Source organism: Ambystoma mexicanum, chromosome 2q (assembly GCF_040938575.1).
Source record: "Ambystoma mexicanum isolate Mex_15411 chromosome 2q, UKY_AmexF1_1, whole genome shotgun sequence".
NCBI lineage: Eukaryota > Metazoa > Chordata > Amphibia > Caudata > Ambystomatidae > Ambystoma > Ambystoma mexicanum.
The window spans coordinates 1,355,126,931-1,355,149,574 of record NC_090924.1 but is presented as its reverse complement, the minus strand read 5'-3'; the positions used below and the strand labels follow the sequence as shown (position 1 = coordinate 1,355,149,574).

The 22,644-nt window shown below is 45.8% G+C and overlaps 1 protein-coding gene across 2 annotated transcripts in view; it reads left to right on the top strand.

Annotated features, from left to right (window-relative positions):
* The window catches only part of TOPAZ1 (testis and ovary specific TOPAZ 1), a 2,616,805-nt gene that overhangs the window by 1,818,169 nt on the left and 775,992 nt on the right, over positions 1–22,644 (top strand). For both annotated transcript variants that reach the window (XM_069648829.1, XM_069648828.1), the window contains one exon: positions 17,609–17,675. In XM_069648829.1, the coding sequence (XP_069504930.1) occupies positions 17,609–17,675 (67 nt within the window). The remainder of the gene's footprint in view (positions 1–17,608; positions 17,676–22,644) is intronic.

The following is a 22,644-nucleotide window of genomic DNA, read 5'->3' as shown; positions in this document are numbered from 1 at the left end:
GCTTTATATGTGTACATTATATTAATTGGTTTGTACTTCAATACATTTATTTTTTTTCGTAATGTGTGCTTGTCATGGGGCGATGCTTCCTGTAGACTGGTTCTTCAATAGAAATTGGACAATAATAGTGAACAATGCATCGGTAATAAGTTGATCAAAAAAACTTTCTGCGAACAATACAAAGACTGATTTATCGATCACTGAAGGGAATCTGCATTATACAATGTTTTCGTGGAAATAATCTCCTCTTTTCATCATTTGATACAAGTACTTGCTACCATTCTGATTATCGCTGTTTTCTTTGAAATATACATTTTTTACCCTTTTTGTGAAAAGAATGAAAAGTCTTGTGTACTGTGTGGATGTTTGTGTTTATGTTCCTCGGTTCTGCGTTAGATACAGTTATGACATGAGTGATGACGTACGTTTTGCTACGTTGCCCACCAAATGCATTAAATTTGCTGGAGCATATATTTATGATGAGTAATGTCAGCTTGAGGGGCGGGTGATAAGATTTAGTGCCACAAGGCCACTTGAACTTAAGGCGATGGATCAACAGATAATATTACCACAAGATGGCGCCGCCCAGGCAGGCATTTTCGCATGTATAAAAGTGAGGAAAACTAATGTAAAATGCATAGGAATTATTTGATCGATGTATGATCGAAAATACATGCCCTATCGATTGGGACAATAACATTTCTGAGCGAACTATCCCTTTAATGAAATGTAAGATAAATATGACGCCTTTTAAAGCATTAAAGCGAGATAGGACAGGGGAGGTGAAAGTGAATAATACGTTGAATTGAAAAAGCTGATCTGACAAACATCGAGGCAATCACGAGACATACGAGGGGTTTGGACGTGGTATACAAAAATGGTGTGTGCCCTAATCAAATAATAGTGGTCCGGCTTAAACACCAACCTTTTCTTATGTAGAGGGAGAGGTACTTTATTTAGACAGAGAGAAACCCATGCATATCGATATGCCAAAGCAATAACTTTACAAAAAGGAACATTGAGACAGGACATTGGAAAGGTGAAACAATTAGACAGGAACAGTTGTAATAGGCATGCTGTGATCAGGAAGCTTAAAAACTATCATCACTCCTGGTTAAAGTGGCGCCACCTGTCCTGTGTAACCTCATCATGGAGGGATTTGTATGATGTTACCCGTAGGCATGATACCAAATGTATGTGGCAGTTAGTTGAGAGCAATGGATCACCGACACAAGCGGCTATGGTCACTCCCATTGCTAGTAATGTTTGGGAAGCATATCTAAGTGATACATTTGCTGCGGGGTGTCCCATTATTCTGCCTATCCATAGTTCATTAAACCTTTCGTTTGATATAGATATTTTGGTTGGCATCTTAAGTAAGTTAACAAAAATCTAGAGCACTGGGCCCTGACGGTGTCTGCAATATGATCATGAGAGCCAACCCAGAACTTTGGCCAGTTCTACTTTTAACTTTCTGAAAGCAAATTGTGTAATATGTCAAAATTCTCAATTCCTGGAATGAATCTGATTTCATCCTGATATGTAAGCGGGGCTAATTCGATGATCCTGCACTTTATAGGGTATCTCTTCTAGATGGTCCGAGTAAAATCGTTGTCAAATATTTACTATGAAAGATCGAAATATGGAGTGGAGAAAATCACATTCTCAGTCCCATCCAGACAGGATTTAGGAAGGGTGCCTCTGCAAATTATAATTTTATTTATATTGAAGTCAAGCTTGTGGCAAAGGGTCTGCACCGCTCTATGTATTATTCGTAGACTTTGAGTCAGCGTCTGAATGATTGACTGCTCATAACTGTGGGACACATTAAAGAAGTTGGAGACCTATTAGTAGCAGGCCAACTACTGCATGAAAATAATTTTGCAAGGGTGAAGCTTAACGGCAAGGGCGTCCCCAATAGATATTGCTAGGGGAGTGAAGCATGGGTGCATATTTGCCCCTGCTTTGTTCAATCTCTTTATGTCAGATATAGGGGAACCATTCTATAAAACTCACAGCTACCCTCCTAAGCTGGGTAATTTAAAGGTTGTATATCTGGCTTATGCTGGCCACCTGCCAATTTTTGATACTACCTATGTTGGGTTATGTAGAAGTGCGAATGCAGTGATTGAATTTGCTAAACTCAATAAGTTGGTGGTTAACCTAGATAAATCAAAATGAATGCAATTTGGAAAGGTTACGAGAGATAACCATGGTATCAAGACACCAGCAGGGATTCTGATTAGTGTGTTCAGTTATTGTTACCTAGGATAAGGGGTACAATCGCACCCAAACCAATCATTGACCCTAAACAAACGATATACTAAAGCTACTGCAATAATGCTGGTGATAGACATTTGTAATTTCCATGCAGGGTTCATTTGGATTAGGATTGTAACACTCTACCGTCAAAAATCTTATACACTAAAATGCTCCTATAATAATCATGAGTTATCGTTTGGAGGGTCACATTTGGCACCGTATTCTAGGTTTGTCTGGAGCTACACCTATACATGCTATAAGAATCGAGTTGGGCCAGACTTCTCTGAGCACGATTATAAAAGTGTCTGGAGGGAATCTATAAAGATTTTATTTTCAAATTTGTTTATTGGCATTTATTATTTAACAGTTGCAGGACAGCATATATGTCCGTGATTCAAGGATAAAGAGCATTACAGAGAAAAACAGTAACAAATGAAAGATACAACATTAACTTTCTCCTAGTGATTTTGCCTGTTGAGCTGATGCCGCTCGGTGGGCCGGGGGGGAGGGGTTCCAGGTGGTTTGGAGGAGGGGAAAGAAAAGAGAAAAAAAAGGGGGGGGAGGCAGGGGGAGCCATGCCTGCAAGAGCCTAGTAAAGCAACATTGAAGTAGTGTCAGGACCTGCGAATTCAGGGCATGGGTCTGTTTTTCGGTGGATTCATACCAGTTCATGGGGGCTTGTCATCTGAGGGGTATAACAGGGAGTCTGTAAGTTCCTTCCAGGCCTCCAGGGCCATACTAGAGTCATCTGTAGATCTGGTTACACTGTCCTCCCAAGCTGTCGTTTCTGCTCGTACCCAGCGTTTCAGCTCAGAGTGCCAGATTTTCTGTTGGGGCCCAGCTTTTTTCCTCCAAGACATTGCCATAGACCTTTTTGCCAGTATGCACATAATGTCCATTAGTCTGGTGAAATGCTTGAGTTTGGCCGGCCTAGTATACGTGCCCAATAGGCATTCCTCCGGGGTCCATTTGTATCCGGTCGCTCCCATATTATTGCTTGTCTGCTGTATGGCGGTCCACAAGGATTGCGTCTTAGTGCACCCCCAGAACACATGAATCAAGTCCGCATTACTCTGTCCACACCATGTGCAATTGGAGGGCAACTTATTACTGAGTTTTGTCAGCCTGGATGGCGTCGAGTATGTTCGATGTAGCAGATTAAGTTGTATTTGTCTGAACCGGGGGTTTCTGGAGGCAGATTTTGGAAATGACAAGGCCCTCTCCCATTCTTCATCAGACATTTCCCGGCCTATGTCAGCTTCCCATTTACCTCTCAAATTGGCACTCCGTGGGTTCGGGATGTCGCTTAGGTGGCCATAGATCTGAGACACCGGCTTCCATCCTTCTCCCAAAGCATAAAGAAGCGTAATTAAGGGGTTTGGTTCTGGTTCCTCCGGCCATGACGTCCACTTGGTTCGTGCTGTGGTTCTCAACTTCTGGGACCACAGGAACTGGCCTGTGTGGACTCCATCTCCTTCCTGAAGTGTTTCAAAATCTTTAAAAGCCCCGTCCATAAACAGGTCCCCCCATGAGTATATCCCCTTTCTTTCCCAGTGTCTGAGGTGGTGCTTATCTGTGACGGATCCACATAGTCCGAGATTAGTAGTATGTCTGGAGGGAATCTATAAAGATAATGTGCAACAACAAATTGTAATTTTGTAAGGCCTGCTTAGGTTGGAACTGCTTAGAGGTATTAGTAGATCCCTAGCAAAGTTTAGGGCTAGGAATCAAGAATTATTTTTAAAACTAGCTGATGCCTTGATTGGACTGATGGCTTGTGCGTCTGTTGGCTGCATTTAAAAATATAGCCCTGAAATGTGTGTTAAACCAGAAGGTGTCTCACCCGCTAGTCCCAGCTGATCTCTCGCAGGTGGCCAGGGAACAGCCATCGCCTTTGGATCCAGACCCTGGGGGTGGACCAGTGCGGGAGGATCACCTGTGTGAGGGGTCCTCGTGGAGGGGGAGTGGGATTCCAAATGGTGAGAGACGGTATCCCACTCTTCCCTGCAACACCTTTATCCCATCCTACCCAATTGGATATTTAGGAACTCAGCCCCACCCCTTTTCCTGCGTGAACACTTTAACACAGACAGCCTGCTCTGGGAGAAAACACTCAAGCCCGAGCCATGTACATGGCATGGCCCAATACTATGGTCCGGCAATTATCGACAATCACTCAAACCTGACTTCCATTACACTTCCCCACACGGATAAAAGGCAGAGCATGAGAACACACTCTGAGCGAGGCACAACACACAAAGGTACAGCAGTTTCGAGTTGGCAGCTGAACGAGGGGAGAAAGACGGCTAGGCACAAGAGGTTTGCGAGAGGGGCAACACCATTGACCTTTTTGACAGGAAGCCATTCCTTTCAAGAAACCTTCAAGGCAGAACACATAAGACCAGGAAACAAGGCTGAAGAAACCTTGATTGTGTGTCTGAGATACCTAGGATCCTCCCGCATAACTGACCAAGGCGGGGAGGAGCAGCCGACGCTGTTGTATCGTCCTTGACTCCAAGAACAAAGGAGCGACGGAGAACAGCACAGCCAGTGAGTTGGGGAGACCAATGCCAGACCTGTCTGTGTTGAATTCCAAAGTTGTAAGCGGCAACATTGTAAAACGAGCACTGAAACGAACATTGTTAAACGCGTGTGATGAAAGACGCGAGTGAAGGTAAATTGCTGGTAAATATTTGAAAATTAAAAGAAAAGATACAATATCGTTGACAGAGTGGTCCGGCACTGTGAATGTGCTCAGTCGAAGGACTCTGCACGGTATCCTGACAAAAGGAAACTAAAGTAGGAGATCGATGTGAAGTGTAAATTGTGTATAGTAAATCAAAGTGGTCCTGCAACAGTGTAAGCGAAACCCATCACACATTCGAAAGTCTTCGATTCTGGTATCAAAAGGGTATCTGAGCCCCGAACGAGGGGTTCCATGGTCCAAGCATGAACGAGGGAGACCAAGTTGTGAATATTGTGGAAAAAGGATCTGAGCCTGGGGACCCATGGTCTGAGCCAGGAGGGAGACCAGTCTTCAACTTGTGAAATTGAAACCCTGACAAAGGAATGGAACTGTTTGCTTGTGGCCAAGAAGCCAGAGTGTGTGCGAAACCCACACGTGCCGCCTTGCCCCGTGCCGGAAATGTGGGGAAGGGAAGCTAACTGCTCAACTATCCTGACATCACTTTTCTTTTGCATACGTTGTTATCCAACACCATTTTGTATTTTGAAGTAAGGATGACAATAGGTTTATTAGTATAGGTCTTTTTATTTTGACAGACTCCACTAGGACTGCTTTATTATTATTTGATGGTCGTAGCTTGTTCCCATCTTTAGATGTAGGTTTAGATAGGCGTTTTACCAACCCATTGAAGTTCAATAAACACCCGTGAACTGTGATCACTTATGTCTGTCTTCCTTGTTTGATACCATGCCTTCCTTACAAATGGGATTAGGCATGTTGCCATGGTCCTATAGGAAAGTTATTCTCATTTTTACCTATTTATCGAAAGGCTCAAAAATAGCTCTAGCAAGTCCAGCAGCGAGGCGGATATTTATGAAGATGAGGTTTAACAAACTTCCGGTTATGGACCTTGAATCTGCCAATGGTAGAATGGGGCTGCCATCTCTGTAAGAGAGTGGGATGCACAGAATCTCTTTGACATATATTAACATCTTGTTGTAACATGGTTAAGCATTATGTTAAATACTACATGCATTTTGCCGAAGGTTAGCAGGATGTATAAGTGGAGCTTTTTGTTGAATAGCTTTTCTGGTTGTAGTCTGACTAGATCATTGGCTCTGGTTAAAGTTGGGTGGACCTTTTGAGTCTGAAATCATTGGTTTGGGGTAAGAGCGTTCTTAATGTTATAAAACAGCTTTGTCCACCCCACAGCCTCTGCCCGGACTGGTGCCTTGATGCTGATTTTTCATTGTAGCGCCAGTTAACCGATCAGATGTTGAGACCAAGTGGGGTTAAGATTTTTTTAATTTAATTTTTTTGGAGGTTGTTCGTTGTGACATGATTTAAAGATTGAATGTTTTTTTTTTATTTCAACTTTGATGAATTACATTTATTTTTTTTAACAATTTTATTTTTTTAACAACACTACAAACATTACAGCCATTTAGGGCATTCATAATCAATGTTAAAGCGTTTCATTATAAAATGCACTCTACTGTCCTCCCCCACCCCCATTAACTTGAGCCATTGCATCCGTGTCATCCACCTGAGCCTCTTCATGTGTCTGTTATCATCTCATCCAAGTCATCTGCTTCTTGATCGGCCTGGTGGGGGTTTACCATTGATGTCACCATTTGCCTTCAGGCAAATGGTGACCCACCTCCTCCTCCCCACCTCTAGTGACTGCTTCATACCAGGCTGCAGTTTCTGCCTCTGCCCATTTCAGGAGGTCCGCCCACCACATCTCCAATCTAGGCCATTGGGCCGCCTTCCAGCACATTGCAATTCTGCGCTTGGCCAAAATATAAGCCAGGTCCTTCATCTTGCTAATATGCGTGAGGTTACGTGGCCTGGGAAAGCTCCCGAGCATGCATGCCCAAGCAGATCCAACGTCAAGCACCACTCCACTGCTAACCAATCTTGTTTTCAGTTGTATCCAGAATCTGTTCACTTCCGGACAGGCCCAGAACATATGTAGCAGCCCAGCCTCCTCCTCCCCGCACCTGGGGCATTTCTGTGCAGCCGAGCCCCCAAACCTAGCTATTCTGCTGGGGGTCAAATATGCCCTGTGGGTGACGTATAGCTGGATCTGCTGAAGTCTTGCATTCCGGGACACCTTCTTATGGTACCTTTGGGCTCTGTCCCATTGTCTGTCTGTCATGGCTTCCCCCACCTCCTCCTCCCAGTCATGCCTCAACTGAAGCAGCTCCTTCCCCGCCTTCATACTCATTAACTCATATATCCGAGATATTTTGTGCCCGCCCTCCGAGACATCGTACATCATTTCTATGGTGGCATCAGGTTGTTCTGCAAGTACTGTTTCGGCCACCTTTCCCTCACCCGTTTCATGATTCTGGAATAAGTAATATGTTGGCCTTTAAGCACCCCTGTCTCCTCCATCAATTTCTGGAATCCTAATGCCTCCCCTTCCTGCCATATGTCACCCAGGGTGGCCAGGCCCATCGGTTCCCAGTATCTGCGGACCCCTTTAATCAGTTGGGAGTCCCCCCCCACATAACGCCACCAACGGGACATGTTGAGAAAGCGGGTCCAGGTCACCCACAGTTCGCCATGCTCTGCGCCAGACCTCCCAGCCCAGCACCAGCAACCTCCCCCTCCCTGACACTTTCGTTTTAGGCAACCACACTGTCTCTCTAAGAAAGTAAGGGGCAGAGTCATCCCGCAAAAGCCTGGCTTCCGCCGAATCATCTTCAGACAACCACCTAGCTAGGTATAATGGCTGTCCCGCAGATAATATAATTCAAAATTCGGGAGGTTTATACCCCCCTTATGACACAAATTTTGTAATTTCCAAAGGGCCACCCTGTTCCTGGAATTGTGCCATATGAAGCCCTTGCACAGGCTATGAAGTCTGACAAAAAAGTGTTTGGGAATCAAGTACGGGACATTCACAAAGTGTAGCAGTCTGGGCAAAACAACCATCTTGAGCAAAGCTGCTCTTCCCATCGTGGCTAGGGGCAATCTGGACCAAAACGCCATGCTGTTTTTGATACCTTCTATCGCCTTCTCCGTGTTATATTTATGCTCCACCTCTATCCTGTGGTATACATTTATGCCTAGCTATCGAAACTTCTCGATCTGCCAGGGTATCTGCAAAATGGGCAGCTTATCTGGTGGAATGCCTCTGTATCTCCCCAAAGGGAATACGTTGGACTTCTCTGGGATTACCGATATGCCCGAGAGGGTGGCGTAGCATTCCATCACGTCCAGGACATATTGCAGGTTCTCTTCCGGGAAGCGCAGATAGAGGAGCATGTCATCGGCTTACAATGATATCAAATGTGTACCTCCTGCCGCTTCAATCCCCAACTCCCCATTTTGTTACCTAAGGCAAACTGCCAACGGCTCCAACGCAAGAATATATAACATGGGCAACCATGGGCATCCCTGTCTGGTACCCCTACTGAGTTTCCATTTATCTGAGATTATGGCGCCTGTTTTAACCCTAGCGATCGGGGAGCTGTATAACATCTTGACCCATTTTATGTACCCCAGCCCCATCCCGAACCCTTTCAGGGTCGCCATCAACCATGGCCACCTAACTGAATCGCAGGCCTTGACCGCGTCCAACGACACAATGGCCAGTTCACCCGGATCTTTCACTCTTTGGTCAATAATATGATGTAGCCTCCTATGATTGTCAGTGATGTTTCTGCCGGGGACGTAGCCTGTTTGGTCTGTGTGCATCAGTCTGCCATTTACTCGCTTAAGCCTGTTGGCGAGCACCGCTGTGAGTATTTTGCTATCCTGGTTGAACATCGATAAGGGCCTGTACGACCCACAGTTTGCATCTGGCTTACCCGGTTTCAAGAGCGGGATGATCACCGCTTCTCGCAGGGTCTCTGGCAACTCCTCCCGTTCGTAGGCCTCGTTGAACATGGCCAGCAGCGGCTGGAGCAACTCCTGCCGGTACGCTTTATAGAATTCGCTGGGTAGTTCATCTGACCCAGGCGCTTTACACGTGGGCAGGTGCTGGATCACTGTGTCCAGTTCGTCCGTGGTGATTGGGGCCTCTAGGTCTGCTTGTTCCAGGTCGTCTAAAGTGGGCAGGCCTATATCTTCTAGTGTTTCCAGAATTTCTTGGCCCATGTCTCCACCTGCGTCCTCATACAAGTGTTTATAATACCTGAGGAACTCTTCATTCACACCTTCCTGGGTATCGCAGATCTGGCCCTCCTCCCCCCTAATTTCTCTAATCACTGATCAGGGTGTCTCATTTTTATATAACCAGGCCAGCAATCTGCCTGGCTTGTCTCCACCTGCATGCTGTCTTTCTACCTATTTCTTATAATTCAACTTACATAGCCTGTCCCAGAGCTCTCCGCTAGCACCCTGCAGCTCCCTCATCCTTGCCCCGTCTTCCCGGGTGGACACCCCTTACGCATCAAATCCTTTAGCTCCCTTTCCGTTTCCTGCAACTCCCGTTCTATACCCTCTTGGAGCCCCCTGGATTTTGATATAGCTAACCCTTGCACCAACACTTTGAATCCCTACAATAATGTTCCCACTTATTGCACGCTACCAGTATTAATGTCGAAATATTCTGTGATTGCCTCCATTAGGACCTCTCGGAATTCTGGGTCCTGTAGGGTCTCAGCTCTGAGCCTCCACGTTGGGATACGCAAAATTGATTTTTTCTTTTACCTGGACATGTTTGTGTATTTGAAGAAAAACTTGGTATTTATCCTTTTTTTTCTTCCTGGCCTTTTCTTTTTATAGTTTGTATTGGCTTTGTAACTTGAGAAAAGTTCATAATGAACTACAACACAATAAAAAAAAGATTTGCATGTCCACACTTGTTTTTTCACATGCATGCTCACAATAGTCTTTTACATACTTACATGAAAATTTATCATATCCAAGGACATTGCAGTCTGAGCTAAATATAGATCTTAACAAAGGTGGGGAGGCAGAGAAAAGATGCACATTAGAAGACAATTGATGAGATGGGCAATAGAGGATGTTATAAGGGGCAAAGGGATACATTTGAGAGAAAAGCAAAGCAAGAAAGGCTGCAAAAGTGAAGAAAATAGTAATGAAATAGAAAAACACAGAGGGAGTAAAGACTGATGAAGGAAGAGCCATCTCATTTAGTATCATCCCGACATACGCTCCCTCACAATATTTAGTCAGTCAGTCAGTCAGACACAAATAGGCTCCCAGAGAGCAGTCGGAAAGTTATCTGTAGTTTCCATCTGCCAACGTACTCTTTGAAAGTATGCACTATGTATGATTGGGTCAGCCTGCAGCATGGATCTCTGCTTTCCCTTGTGTAGACCCTGTGTAATGTCGTGGAGCTTAGTGCACAGAATAATAAGTGTACTTATCTTCTTTTGCAAATCAAGTCACAGTTAGTGCAACATGATTTTTAAAATGAAAATCAATTCATCATTATTGAATCGTGAATTTCCGACACTGCTTATTTTATGTCTTGCTAAACCTATACATGTAGCACTGCAGATTTGGCTGTGGTACATATAAAATAGAATAACACTAGTGCCAGTACACGTGCCTGGTACCAGGAATACAAAAAATGACAGCAGATATTCTGTGATGGGGAAATGCATCTGGACCACGAGAGGGAGATCAACCCCAAAACACTCGAGAACATTTTCCACAGGTTTGGCACAGAATACCTCTATTAGCACAAGGCAATGCAGAATTCAAAACTTTGCATTCAGATAATCGTAGCAGTGGTCTCGGATCAATGCTCCATGGACATTTGTATGCACTGTTCCACCAACACCACTCTTACAGAAGATGCAGGAATCACAGATGACATTACAACTAATCGCAACAACATGAGCGCAAAAGGGATATGATATCCACATCTGCTTATCATGCCAGTGGATCACCCATTCATGCTTTATATGCATCACAAACTACTTGGTAATAAAGATTGCCCACGCTAATAGCTCAGGAAGTCTTCATTCTATTAAAGACAAGGAGGCGAGCATTATGCTATTTCTTTATTCACTGCCATGTCAGCACTTTAAAACTTTCAACTTTAATACTGAACATTTCTGTTTTTCTTAGAAACAAAGTTTGGAAAACAAAATGCAGAAGTTTAAAGATCCTCTAGTCCATAGTCTTATTCGATCAATCTGCATCAGGGAACTACAAGCCCCATGAGTCTTAGGTCTGAGGTAGTCCTGACCTTTCCCCTCTGCCCCTATCCGAGGGCAGCCCTCTCCATAAGAACCCCTCTGACCAGGTCCTTTCCTCTTTCTTTCTGCTGCCAACAGATAAGTGACATGATTTATTGTTTCTTCTGTAGAAGAGATAGATGAACTCTATATCACCTGCATGTGATATTAATTGCTCGAATATTGTTGTAATACACTTAGTAATGCTTATTACTCATTTTCAACGGCTCGCGCAGGAAAACGAAACACATTTACAATGATTTTGTAGCCGCCTCAGAACGCGAGCGTGTTCTTACCGTGATGCGTATCATTAGGGCAGCGCGAGCGCAGCAAGTTTCCCGCACATAGTGGGTAAGAAGAGTGTTGTGAGCGAGCTGGGGCCGGAGTCACGTGCATATTTAGCCCGCGTTAGACTACCGCGCCCCGCTCTCTCTCTCTCCGTATTTCGGCGCCGGCGAACACGGCGGCCGTTAGGACCCAGGGGAGCTGGAACCTTCCACAGTTCCCAGCGTCCCCTGGGAATCCAGCTTCCGCGCGCATTGTGCACAAACAGAGAACGAAGGAAGTTGGTTTGATAGAGCTCCAGTCAGAATTTTGAAAAAAGAAAAAAAAAAGGGTAGCTGCTTTCACACACACGCTGCTAGCAGAAGCATTTCCAACTGCTCACTTCCTCACAGTTGGCTCTGCCAACATCAAGGATATGGCTACATTTGGCATCCCCACTAATACTCCTTCCTCTTCCCCAGAAGAGAGCCAAGAAGAATGGGTAGAAGACCCTTCCCAACAAGATTTTGACTTATCATTAAGTTTTAAGAAGGTACTTGGAGATTCCTTGATTCAAGCTGTCTCACAGGGGGTGCAACCTATTACGAAAAGGTTGGAGACTCTAGAAATGATTATGGCTAAACAGCAGAAACAGCTTACAGCCAGGAAAAGACGGGCTAGCAGCCCTGAGGAAGGAACGTCGGCAGGACACCCCCAAAAAGGGGTTGAAAAGCCCAGAAGAGCAAGCACTCTTTGACCGCCCCGGGAATCGATGAAAGGGTTAACACTGTTCCCCAATTGGAAGGCGACCCTGTCGCCAGGCTTAAATAAGCCTTCCTGGCAAAGAAAAAAGAAAGTCAGGACAGACCCCCTGCCCAAGGGGTGTACAATCTAGGGGACGAAGACGAGGGCTATTCGCCCGACAATGAAGGGGGTGAAGAGGAAGATTACATTGATAAAGATGTTGAAGGCCCCCACGGCATCGACGATACAACTCACCGTAAAGGTTGCATTTTTGGTGGCATTCGCATTCATCATGATAGTCATTAGAGGAGCCTTCTGTAGCCCTACACAAGGCCAAATTGGGATTTGGTGCACATTTAAGATTTTCACCTGAATTCACATTGTTATTCCATTCAAATCGGACATTGTTCTTCAAAAATCCACAATCCAAGGCAGAGGGAAGCTACCTATATTAGATGTGGGGTGGGGAAGGTCATGTTTGAATTGTTTTTTCTAGGCTTCAGGACTGTTCAAACGGGTTACCCGACCAGTAAGTCACTTATTACAAGAGGGGCATTAAATGGATCCAAGGATGTTCTGCTCTAGCTAAATGGTTGCGAGTTTCTAAGCCTAAAGCACACTCGATAAGAGCAACAGGTGCTACACAGGCCTTCCTAGGTAATGTGCCAGTAAACCCCACTTGCAGAGCTGCAGCATGGAGTTCGGTACATACATACACTAAGCATTGCTACAGATAGACAAACAAGAGCAGGCTCACAGATGGGGTATGCTGTAATAAGAAATGTATTTAATTCAATAATTGCACATCCTCTACCGGAGGGAAAGAAATACTGCTTGCTACTGCTATGCATAGCATGTGAATCAAACAGATTCACGAGCTGAAAAGTCACATGCTCCCTGTCAAGGAGAACATGTAAAGAATCGATCATTTTAAGCAGCAACTGTTTGTGTACATCTGACCGGGTCGGCCAGAGTAGCCCTGTAGTTATGGTTAAGTCAGACTCCCCATTGAAAGAAAACACTTTTCTGGGTGGTTTAGAACTTTGGCAAAACCACATAAAACCTTACAATAAAATCTATGCACCAGACCTGAATTGTCTTGGAAGGTTTGCGGTTTTGTCAATGGTGGACATAGTTATAGGGTGGTGGTCCCAAAACCTATGGTTACCCATTCATCGAATATAGACAAACGTGTGGTTGCACCTGCAGCACAAACCGCTAGACGGATTTGTGTCAAACCTTTTTGAGGACCCGAGCACCTGGTCCCAAAAGTATGCTTTAACAATTTTAGTATTAAACTGTCCAGTGGTTTGCCCAAGTAGTCACAACTGAATTGGGGTAATAACAGACCCACACATTGTATATTTGCCACCTGATTGGCTATTTTGGTCTTGGGTCTGTGGATAAGGGAAAACAAGTTTGTTTAGTTGAAAAATCTCATTCGGTTAATTGTTTGGGGACATTTTTCAAACTGCCACCATTGTTTTCCACAGGCATTTGCTGTGTCCTGCAGAACATGTGCTGAAAACCCCCTGCAAGGGCATATTGCAGCCCTCAGGCCAACACCCCACCCCCTCGCCCACCACTGGAGACAAGAAGTGATTTGCTTGTAATATGGCACTATCATTGTTCATTTGAATACAAATGTGAAAGCATTTTGGCAATTAGCGCAAGACAGTGTGCAGGGGACAGGGGTTCCCCGTTGTTAGGGAGAATTCTCTGTTTAGGCTGAATTTCCTAACCTAGTTAGTCCCCCAGCAGCTTTGCTGGATTTGTGGGGTTTATTTTTTTCTCCTGCCAAGAGTGAGACTCTTTTACCCTCACCCTTGGACATGACTTGAGAGTGTTTCTGTGACTTGCTATGTGCTTATGGGCTATGGGGTATTTTCTCCCCATAGGCTATCATTGGTTTTTGAATGTGTGTTACACAGCACCCTCAGTGCAGTAACACAGGGGTGTCATAGTGACCCCCAAACATAGACTCCACACCCTGGGACTGACTACTGTCTCCCTGGGTCTGTAAAGTCACCATTGACTTTACTAGTCTTAACTTAGGAACTTAACCAGTACAAACCATCATACTGTGGAAGTACTGGTAGGGGCAATTGGATTGCCCCTGGGTCTGTTGTCGAGGGGGTAGTGTCCCGTCCCCCCTCGCCGAGTTTCTGGCTGGTGGCAGTGGATACCACGGAAATATTCCACCGGAATATTTCCCGATGGGATTTCCCATTGATTTTAATGCACCACTTTTTGGTGCAATGTTAAAGATACCGCCGGTTTATTTATTTAATATAAATTCACCGGTTGGGATTTTTTGCCAGAACTCGCCACCAAAATGGCGTCTAGGTTCACTTCAGTAACCCTGAACCCGAGTCGAGCCTTTGTTCCACTTTTGGTGGGCTTCTGCACAGAATCCCTCCAAAGTGGTGCCATTCTGTCTGGGTACCACAGGGGGTGTGGGAGGGGGTTTAGGCACCCTGGACTGAGTTGCCTTGCCAACTCATGTCACACTCTGGTGTGATTGGCCCAAGTGGTGAGCCGCCCCGCTCACCACTTAGCATGTTTTAGTGACAGCTAGGCTGTATGAATGGGGGTTTGCTGCATAAAAGCAGGGTTTTTGGGACTGGTTCTTCAGAAGTCGCCACAGGACCTAAGAAGCCGAAGAGGGAGAAGCCGAGCCGACCTGCCAAGACGACACCACCGGTGGAGCCCTGCGGAACCGTCTCACCACATTTCCCAACGACAGAGGAGATCTCGAGCCGGGAGAGTCTCCTTCCCTTGACTGGTGGGGACAACCAGTTTGTCTTCTTTTCACCTCCCTGAAGCATCTCGTGGCCGCCTTGCCTGTGCCAAAGCACCCCGGCAACCGGGATACCACTTTTTTACCTCAACCGCGAAAGAGGGGTAACATCCTTTTAACCGGAAAACTCCACGGCTGGTTTCTTCCCTGGTAGTGCAGCGACCTTCAGCTTTCCTCCACGTCGGGATCTGCTCTTCCTCTGGACGACGCCGTGACTTGCACCCACTACCAGGAACAACTGCCACCGCTGGAGGATCCTTTCCATTTTAAAGGTACCGTGTTCCGCCCGGCTTCCCTTGCCACCGATTGTACGGGGTAGATTTTAGCCCTCGGCTCTCGAACCTGGGTAAGCCTGGGACACCTTAATTAAACTTTTCAAAACGTGGTAAAACCTTTCCTACTCACCTGTAAAGACTTGTGACATTGTGTGATCTTGGGCATCTTTTCGCCTGGCTTTCCCTAGAGTGGGCCTGGCAACCGAACTTCCTTGCTCCGCAATAGACTGCCTTTCTAAACTTACTGTGAATCTCTGAAAATTGTTTTACCTTGCTGCTTTCATTACTTCTGCCTTTTCCCTCCCTTTTTAACTAACTTGTTGGAGCGCCATCTAACGTTAAGCGCTCACCTCTGTTTGGAACTAAGGGGTGTTAACTTAGACTTGTCCAACAAATAACTAGGGATGTACATATAAGTAATAGTGACTGTGTTTTGACTTACTTACCTTTTCTGTGCTAGTGTAATTTATGAGTGTGTCTTTGAAATAAATAATTATATACTTTTACACCTAGCTCTGGTCAGTGTTTGCTTGTACTACTGTGCCTCTGTACCTATTATGTATGCTCTATATACTGCCTAACTCTTCTTGAGGGAAGTCTGACTGCTCAGCCACAGCTACCAGGTAAATCCGGGTGGTACAGACTGCTACCAAGTGGGTTTACTGCCAAACACCTGTAGTCTTAAATCTTTTGCAGTGGTCCCAGAGGGAACTGCACAGGTTTCTGCCTAACACCCGTCTAGGGAACTCACTGTATTACACCAAGAGGTGATGTGACAGAGAGCTGACATATACTTGCAAAATGGCAAAATAGGGCACATTTCACAGCTTTCAGTTATCAACTTGTGTCTTTAGGTCTACAATGGGGGGGAAGTGACTATTGGGCCTGGCAGCAGGCCAATCCTTGTGACTAATTGGGTTATTCCCTGGGCACAGTAGAAACTGGCCATAGCTAGTGTCCCAAACAGTGGCTGCTTTCGGTGCCTTGGGCAGGGCCGGAGGCATGGCCAAAGACCATGCCCGAGTCAAAGCTGCCATTGTCCATGGCTAGTGTCCCACATATCTGCAATGGCAGTTTAGATGCCCAATTTGACCATTGCCCAGGCAAAGTGGTCAATGGCCCATGGACCAACAATGGCAGTAAAGTGTACACTGGACCTGACAGCAGACTAGGCCCAAATGGCTACTATAGCTGCCTATTAGGGGCGCAAGGCATTGCAGACGGCCATGCACAGGAAAGGTGGTCAGTTGCCAACTGACCCGCAGTGACTTGCCCGAACCTGGGGCATATGCCCTAGAGGAAGTAGTTACAGGTCATTGTCTGTGGCCCAATAATCTGCAATGGAGGTACAGCGGCCATGGGGCTGCACACAGGCCAGGCCGAGTGGCTGCTTCTAGTTAAGAAATATATAATTCAGTGAAAAGACTTTGATTAAAGGGAAATTATGGTTGCATTGGCCTAACAAAAACTTGGAAAAGGGACTTGATGGTTCAGGTCAATAAACCCCCAACAACCCCTGCACTCAACTTTTTCGAACCAAATTGCCAGTTATGGCTTGCAAAGCAGCCATAATTGCACTACTACCATCTTGAAACATCCAGCATTCCGATCCTTTCAGGACTCTGCATATGTCAATACAATTGACATTTATGCAGCCAAACTTTGAACCAGGTTGTAACAATGAAAATTACATAATGTAAAAAGGGCACTTATCGTTGGTTTGCGTTTCCGGTGAGGGTGAAGTGAAGATAAAAAAATCTTTTATTTAAATTTCATGTGGTGGGTCCACGCTAGCGACTATACAAATTAAATAGAAGATCATACAGAGATGTTGTGAGCAATGGATGGCAGTGTTTATTTTACCATAGTGGTGGTGCAGTAATTGTTACTTTAGAAACCGTAACCAGCAAATGTTTTGGATTTCATTTTCTTGAATGTAGGACTAATACTCCTTTTTTCACTGTTCTATTTATATATTTAAGGAAAATCTGGTTTGCAGTGAGTTGTCAGTGATAAAAAGAATATTTTAACAAAAGGCACAGTAGGAGTAATAAAATCACAGTAAAATTGACAATAACATAGAGCATCATGGACACACAAAATGAACAATCTGCATCGGGGTGTCAACCACAAGGAGGATTGTAGGTAGCACATAACTAAATACATGGATCGACCCGGATTGACACTTAAGTTTAGTAAATTAAATATGTTCCATAGCCCCAACCAACCACCAGATGGTGAACTATGCATAGCATTGGACTCTATGGAGGATACAAGATGCAAAAAGACTTAATTGTATGTAATGTTTATCTTGGTAATCATACTGTAGTGTCTTCATAACTGTGTGCTAAACAATGTTCTTGATGAATGCATGTTTTTTTTTGTTTACTGCAAATAAATCCACATGAAGACTTCAAGCAAGGCAATTTAAAAAGAACTGGATTTGTGACTTAAACGTTGCAGTCGCTGAAATTGAGGTATGTTTTGATTTTAAAAATGTAATCATTGCTTACCTTGTGCTCCTTTAGTAAACACCCACTGAAAATGCCAATATCTGTTTACTTTCGTGTAGTGTAGTTTTCTATGCTCCCAGTTAAGTGCTATTACATGCAGGTGCTGAAATCATTTGGCAGGTATTGGCATCAAATGTCCAGATGCTCACACTATTTGCTAGGCATTGCCATCATGTCTCTTAACTCCTCGCATAACACAATAGATAATGTAATTGTCGATTGATCAACGAAAAAAAAACATTCAGTTCTCTCTTATTATTGTCACAACAGTGGTTAGGTGTGTCTGAACCAACTATGATGGGGTTAGAAATGGTATACAATCCTGGCTCTGAACTAGATCCTTAACGTCCTTGTTGACTGTGGTCCACAGGTAATGCTCTTTTTTCCTTAGTTCAGTGCAGGCAAAAGAGTCAATGATAATCTCTGGCGTTTTATAGTGTGCTAAATACTTATTTCATGACTTTCTTGGATGCTTCAGGTGCCATCAGACTATTATGTTGGTCCTTCTGGACAATGCTAGCTGCCAGTCACCACCACCCTGTACTCTGTACAACTAGGTCGATAAGTATAAACCACAAAATCCTTCTGGAACGACTACAGGAGGTAGGAAGAGTCTCTGATTCAGCACTGAACTGGTTTAGGTCTTTTTTGACCAATCGTCAACAACGTGTGAGACTGGGGGAGTTTCTGTCAGACCTCATCTGCATGAATTGTGGGGTCCCACAGGGATCCTCCCTGTCCTCACTGTTTAATTTGTATATTCGGCCTCTTCTGGAACTCTTGGGCCGCTATGGGCTGGATTTCCACTCTTATGCTGACACACCCAGATTTTTGTACCAATTGTTAATTTCCAGGAAGCATTTAGAAAACTAGGGCAATGTCTGGAAGAAGTAAGCAGCTGGATGTCAAAGAACTATCTGCAGCATAATGCTGCTAAAACCAAACTCTTATTATTCGGACCTGAACACTTGCTGATGGCTTCCAAGAACAATGCCCCCAGGTTAAGTTTGTCTGGTGCGCGTTACAAATACAAAAATCAAATCAGGTGTTGGAGACCTCCTATTCTGCTGGACACCAGGGTACTTTGAACTTATCCTTCCTGTTTTTTTTGAAAATGTTTTATTTTTTTATTTTTTATCAAAGGCACCCTCTCAACTTAGAGCTGTAGTAGATCTCACTGTCCAAATTTTCTGTTCTCAAGCTTAACTTTGGCCCTTGCTCCTGTCCATATCCACCAGCCTATTAGCACCTGGTGGCCAGTATTTTAAAGGATTTTTTTCCTTTCCCTCCACAGGTTTACTCCTCTCATTGAGACCCTTACATCAAGCTGTTTGTATTCCTACTCTTCTCTCCTTTTTACTTCCCATTACCTTGTCTAACGTTTCAAATTTTCAGCTCTATACTGAGGCCTCGCCACCTCTGTTCTCCACCTTGCAATGCTTTCTGCCTCCTCTTCTTCCTCTTATAGCAGGTTTCCTTTCACTTCCTTTTCTTTTTTAGTTCTCTCCCTTAACTTTTCCTTTCACTCTTCTCAATTGTCCGCTTACTTCGCTGTCCTCTGGCCTTTCTCCTCTACCTCCTTTTCTTTATCTGTCTCCTTCTCTTGCTCTCTCCCTCTCTGTCCACTCATTCCTTGCCCTTTCCACTGTCACTGGTGTGATGATCTTATTGTTTGTCTTTCTCCTGACTTTCCTCTTCTGCTCTCTGTATGCTTTACCTCTTCCTCTACGTCATCTCCATAACCTTTCTCTTCCTCCCTACTGTTTTCTTCCCCTATGTTCCAAACTGAGTTTTTTTTTCTTCTGCTGCTCCATTTTCTCTACCCTTTCTTCACATCTCTCTTCTCTCCACCTCTCACTCAAGTCTTACCATCACCTAACATCCACACTTTCCCTCAGGCTAGCTTTATTTTTACACTCTAGCAAGGTTTACAATATGTCTTGTAAGTATGAGATCTGTGGAAGCTATGAATGGTTCAAGTGTGGTCTTGGTGATTATCGAATATCTGGGCGGACTTGTAGATGCTATGCAATGGTATGCTATGCTATGCAATTGTCTTTTCAAGACAAGACCTAGGCCCAGTGCCATCGTGAGGATTGCACACCCTGTGGGAACCTGTTCAAATCATTAATCTATTATGAATTCTCTAAATCAATCGTTAATAGGATGTTAACACTCAGTAGCATATCTCAGTTGATGTAAAGATGCCCAACACTAATACGTCCCGTCCTCCATCCATGTGGATGTCCCCCAACATGAGCAGGGTACCAGAACCTTTGACAGCAAAAAATTGAGCTTCCCCTTTAAGTTTAGCACAGCGCGCAGGGGCACATGAACGCCCCCGAGACCTCGCCCTCTGCCACCTCACCTCAGTCTCTTTTTCCGCACGGACGGTGTCGGACCTGGCAGCTCGGCGCAAATCTCTTTCCACCCTTCCGCATTCTCACCGTTCTTTGCTTTTTGATATTCTTCATCTCCCTTCAGTGACTTGCCTCTCCCAATATATGTCGGCTTCAGGAGGCTTCCCGAGATTCGTATCCTGTGATCGCTTGCTCCAGGCCTCAGAACCCCATGCGCTCTGTCTTGAGTGCCTGGGGCTCAACCCCTGCTGGGACGTGTGCACGGCTTGCAGCTCTCTCGGTCATCGAGCCATGTCTTCCCTGCTGGAGGGAGATCTTCCATTCTTCTCCTCCCCGTCATCTTAAAGAGTTTGTCGCCAGGACCCCGCGTCAAGACAAGGGTAGGTCCTTTGTTTAGCAAGGCCCTTTAGCACAGAGACTCCTTTCTGGGAGCTTTCACTCGGAAGGGGAACTTGGATTCTGGTTCTGGCAGTCCTGAGGCCATTAAGGCTACCGGCTCGTAGGTCGAGGGGCCCATGGGCTCTTCCGGGCTGTCCATGGTGGAACGATCCAGCTCGTCCTCTTCTACACCAGGGTCATCAGGTTTTGACTGCAGGAGTCAGTTGGAAGCGTGTTCTAAAACAATAGCAGCCTACCGGAGCCGCCTCAGAGCTCGTTGCGCAGGACGATTTGTCTACCAGCCAGCGAGCCAAAGTGCTCTGAGCCTACCGGTTCCGAGGTCAACACTCCTGCTTCAGGGTCTAGGGCCAAGGAGTTCCCTTCCATGTCTGAGCCAGTGCTGGCCTGTCCGCCATCCCTACCAGCATATTGCACCAGGCCCAAAAATGTCAGACAAGCACGCGACGGAGCCTGCAAGGCTGGCGGCCATCTTGGATTCTGATTTGGGGCCTCTACCGAGTCCTTCGCCCACACAGTGGGCCCTGCAAGAAGGTTCCAGTCCCCTTCCCTCAGGAAATTGCGGCGGGCCCTACTGGGACAGGTGGATGGTCTCTGCAGGGTTACATCTACCTCTTTCATCCTTATGGTTACACATCTCAGACTCCTAGACGCTTCGATCAGGAAAGGAGGCCTAGCTCAGCTGAGGCCTGTACCCTTCGCGATCCAGCGGCATGCGAGGATCGCTTCGAGCGCTTCTTCCTCCTTATGCACTCCACCCAGATGACTGGGCTCCTCAAGGACATCGTCAAAAAGGTGATACCACAGGTCGTGCCTCACAGGCCTCTGCCACTGGGACCTCCTCCGGTTCCCCCAGCAGTGCCAGTGCCGCAGCCCTTTCCTCCTCCGGTCCAGGCTCCATCAGTGCTTCCAAGTCCTCCTCATGTGCCACCAACGCCTCCTCCCCCGCAGTCTCCAGTTGATCCAAAGCTGTCATTGGGTGCGTATTAGGGGGGACTCCCCGGGCTCCTGTGTCCCAGGACCTGGACTCCCCTTCACTTCTGGAAAAAGAGGGGGCGGGGGAAAGGCGAAGGCGATGACAATGACTCACAGGACGAAGTGCCTTCGGCATCAGTAAAGGTGTTTCATGACTGTCTTCAGGGCCTTGCCTTTTGGCAAGTGTTGTTCCATTAACGCTGGAATGTACTTGCAACAGGCCAATGCTGATTCCCTCCCAGCTGTGTCGAGCCAGAAGCTGTGTTGAGAGATTGGGGAGTTCCTGCCTGACCTCCCCCTGGATAGACAGGCCTCCTTAAAGGCCGGCCTGGCTTGAGGCCTGTGCAGTTGTGCAGGCCCTCACATCGACACAGCCAGTGGAGTTCTGTGCCTGGGGGTCGAGATGAGGCGGACATCGTGGATGCATGCCACTAAATTTTCCTTGGATGTATAGGAGAAGAGCTTCCTGTTGAGGGGACAGACCTTTTTCATTAGTCCATGGATGACGCGCTGACGGAAAAAAAAACTCCACGTGGTCCACTAACTCCTTGGCCGTCCTGACCAAACCAGGGCAGATGTCCTTTCCTCAGTCCAGGGCAGGACCGACTTTAGACCCCGTTCGTTCAGCGGCTTCAAGGGGTTTAGGGACCGGATTGCACAGCGACCAAACGAGTACCCCAGTGACCTCACGAGGAAGCAGCAGAGGACATTGCGCAATGTTTTTCACTCCCTCTTCTCTGCCCCCACCTCAGATGTCAAAAAGCAATGACTTAATGGTCATGGAACACAGCTTGCCTGTCGGGTGCCGGCTGGCACTCTTCGCAGACCGCTGGAAGCATTGTTTCAAGAGTCCTTGGATTCTTTTGATAGTCTCCATGGTCTTCAGTCTTCTTCCTCCTTTTCCTCTACCTTCTTCTCCTCTCCTGCTTCAGATAGGGTCCCTGGCTCTTCTATGGAAAATTCTCTCTTTTGGACATGCAGGTGGCTGGTTCCTCCGTCATACAAGGGCTTCGGCATCTACTCCAGGTTTTTTGCAGTACCCAAGAATCACCAGGCTGCCCTGAGGGTAGTCCTGGACCTGTCATTCCTCAACCTATCTTTACCGCTCAAACGCTTCAAAATGATCACCCCAGTGCACATATGATATATGATATGGCATTAATAACGCGCCTATACACAAGTGTTTCAAGGCGCGACGAGGC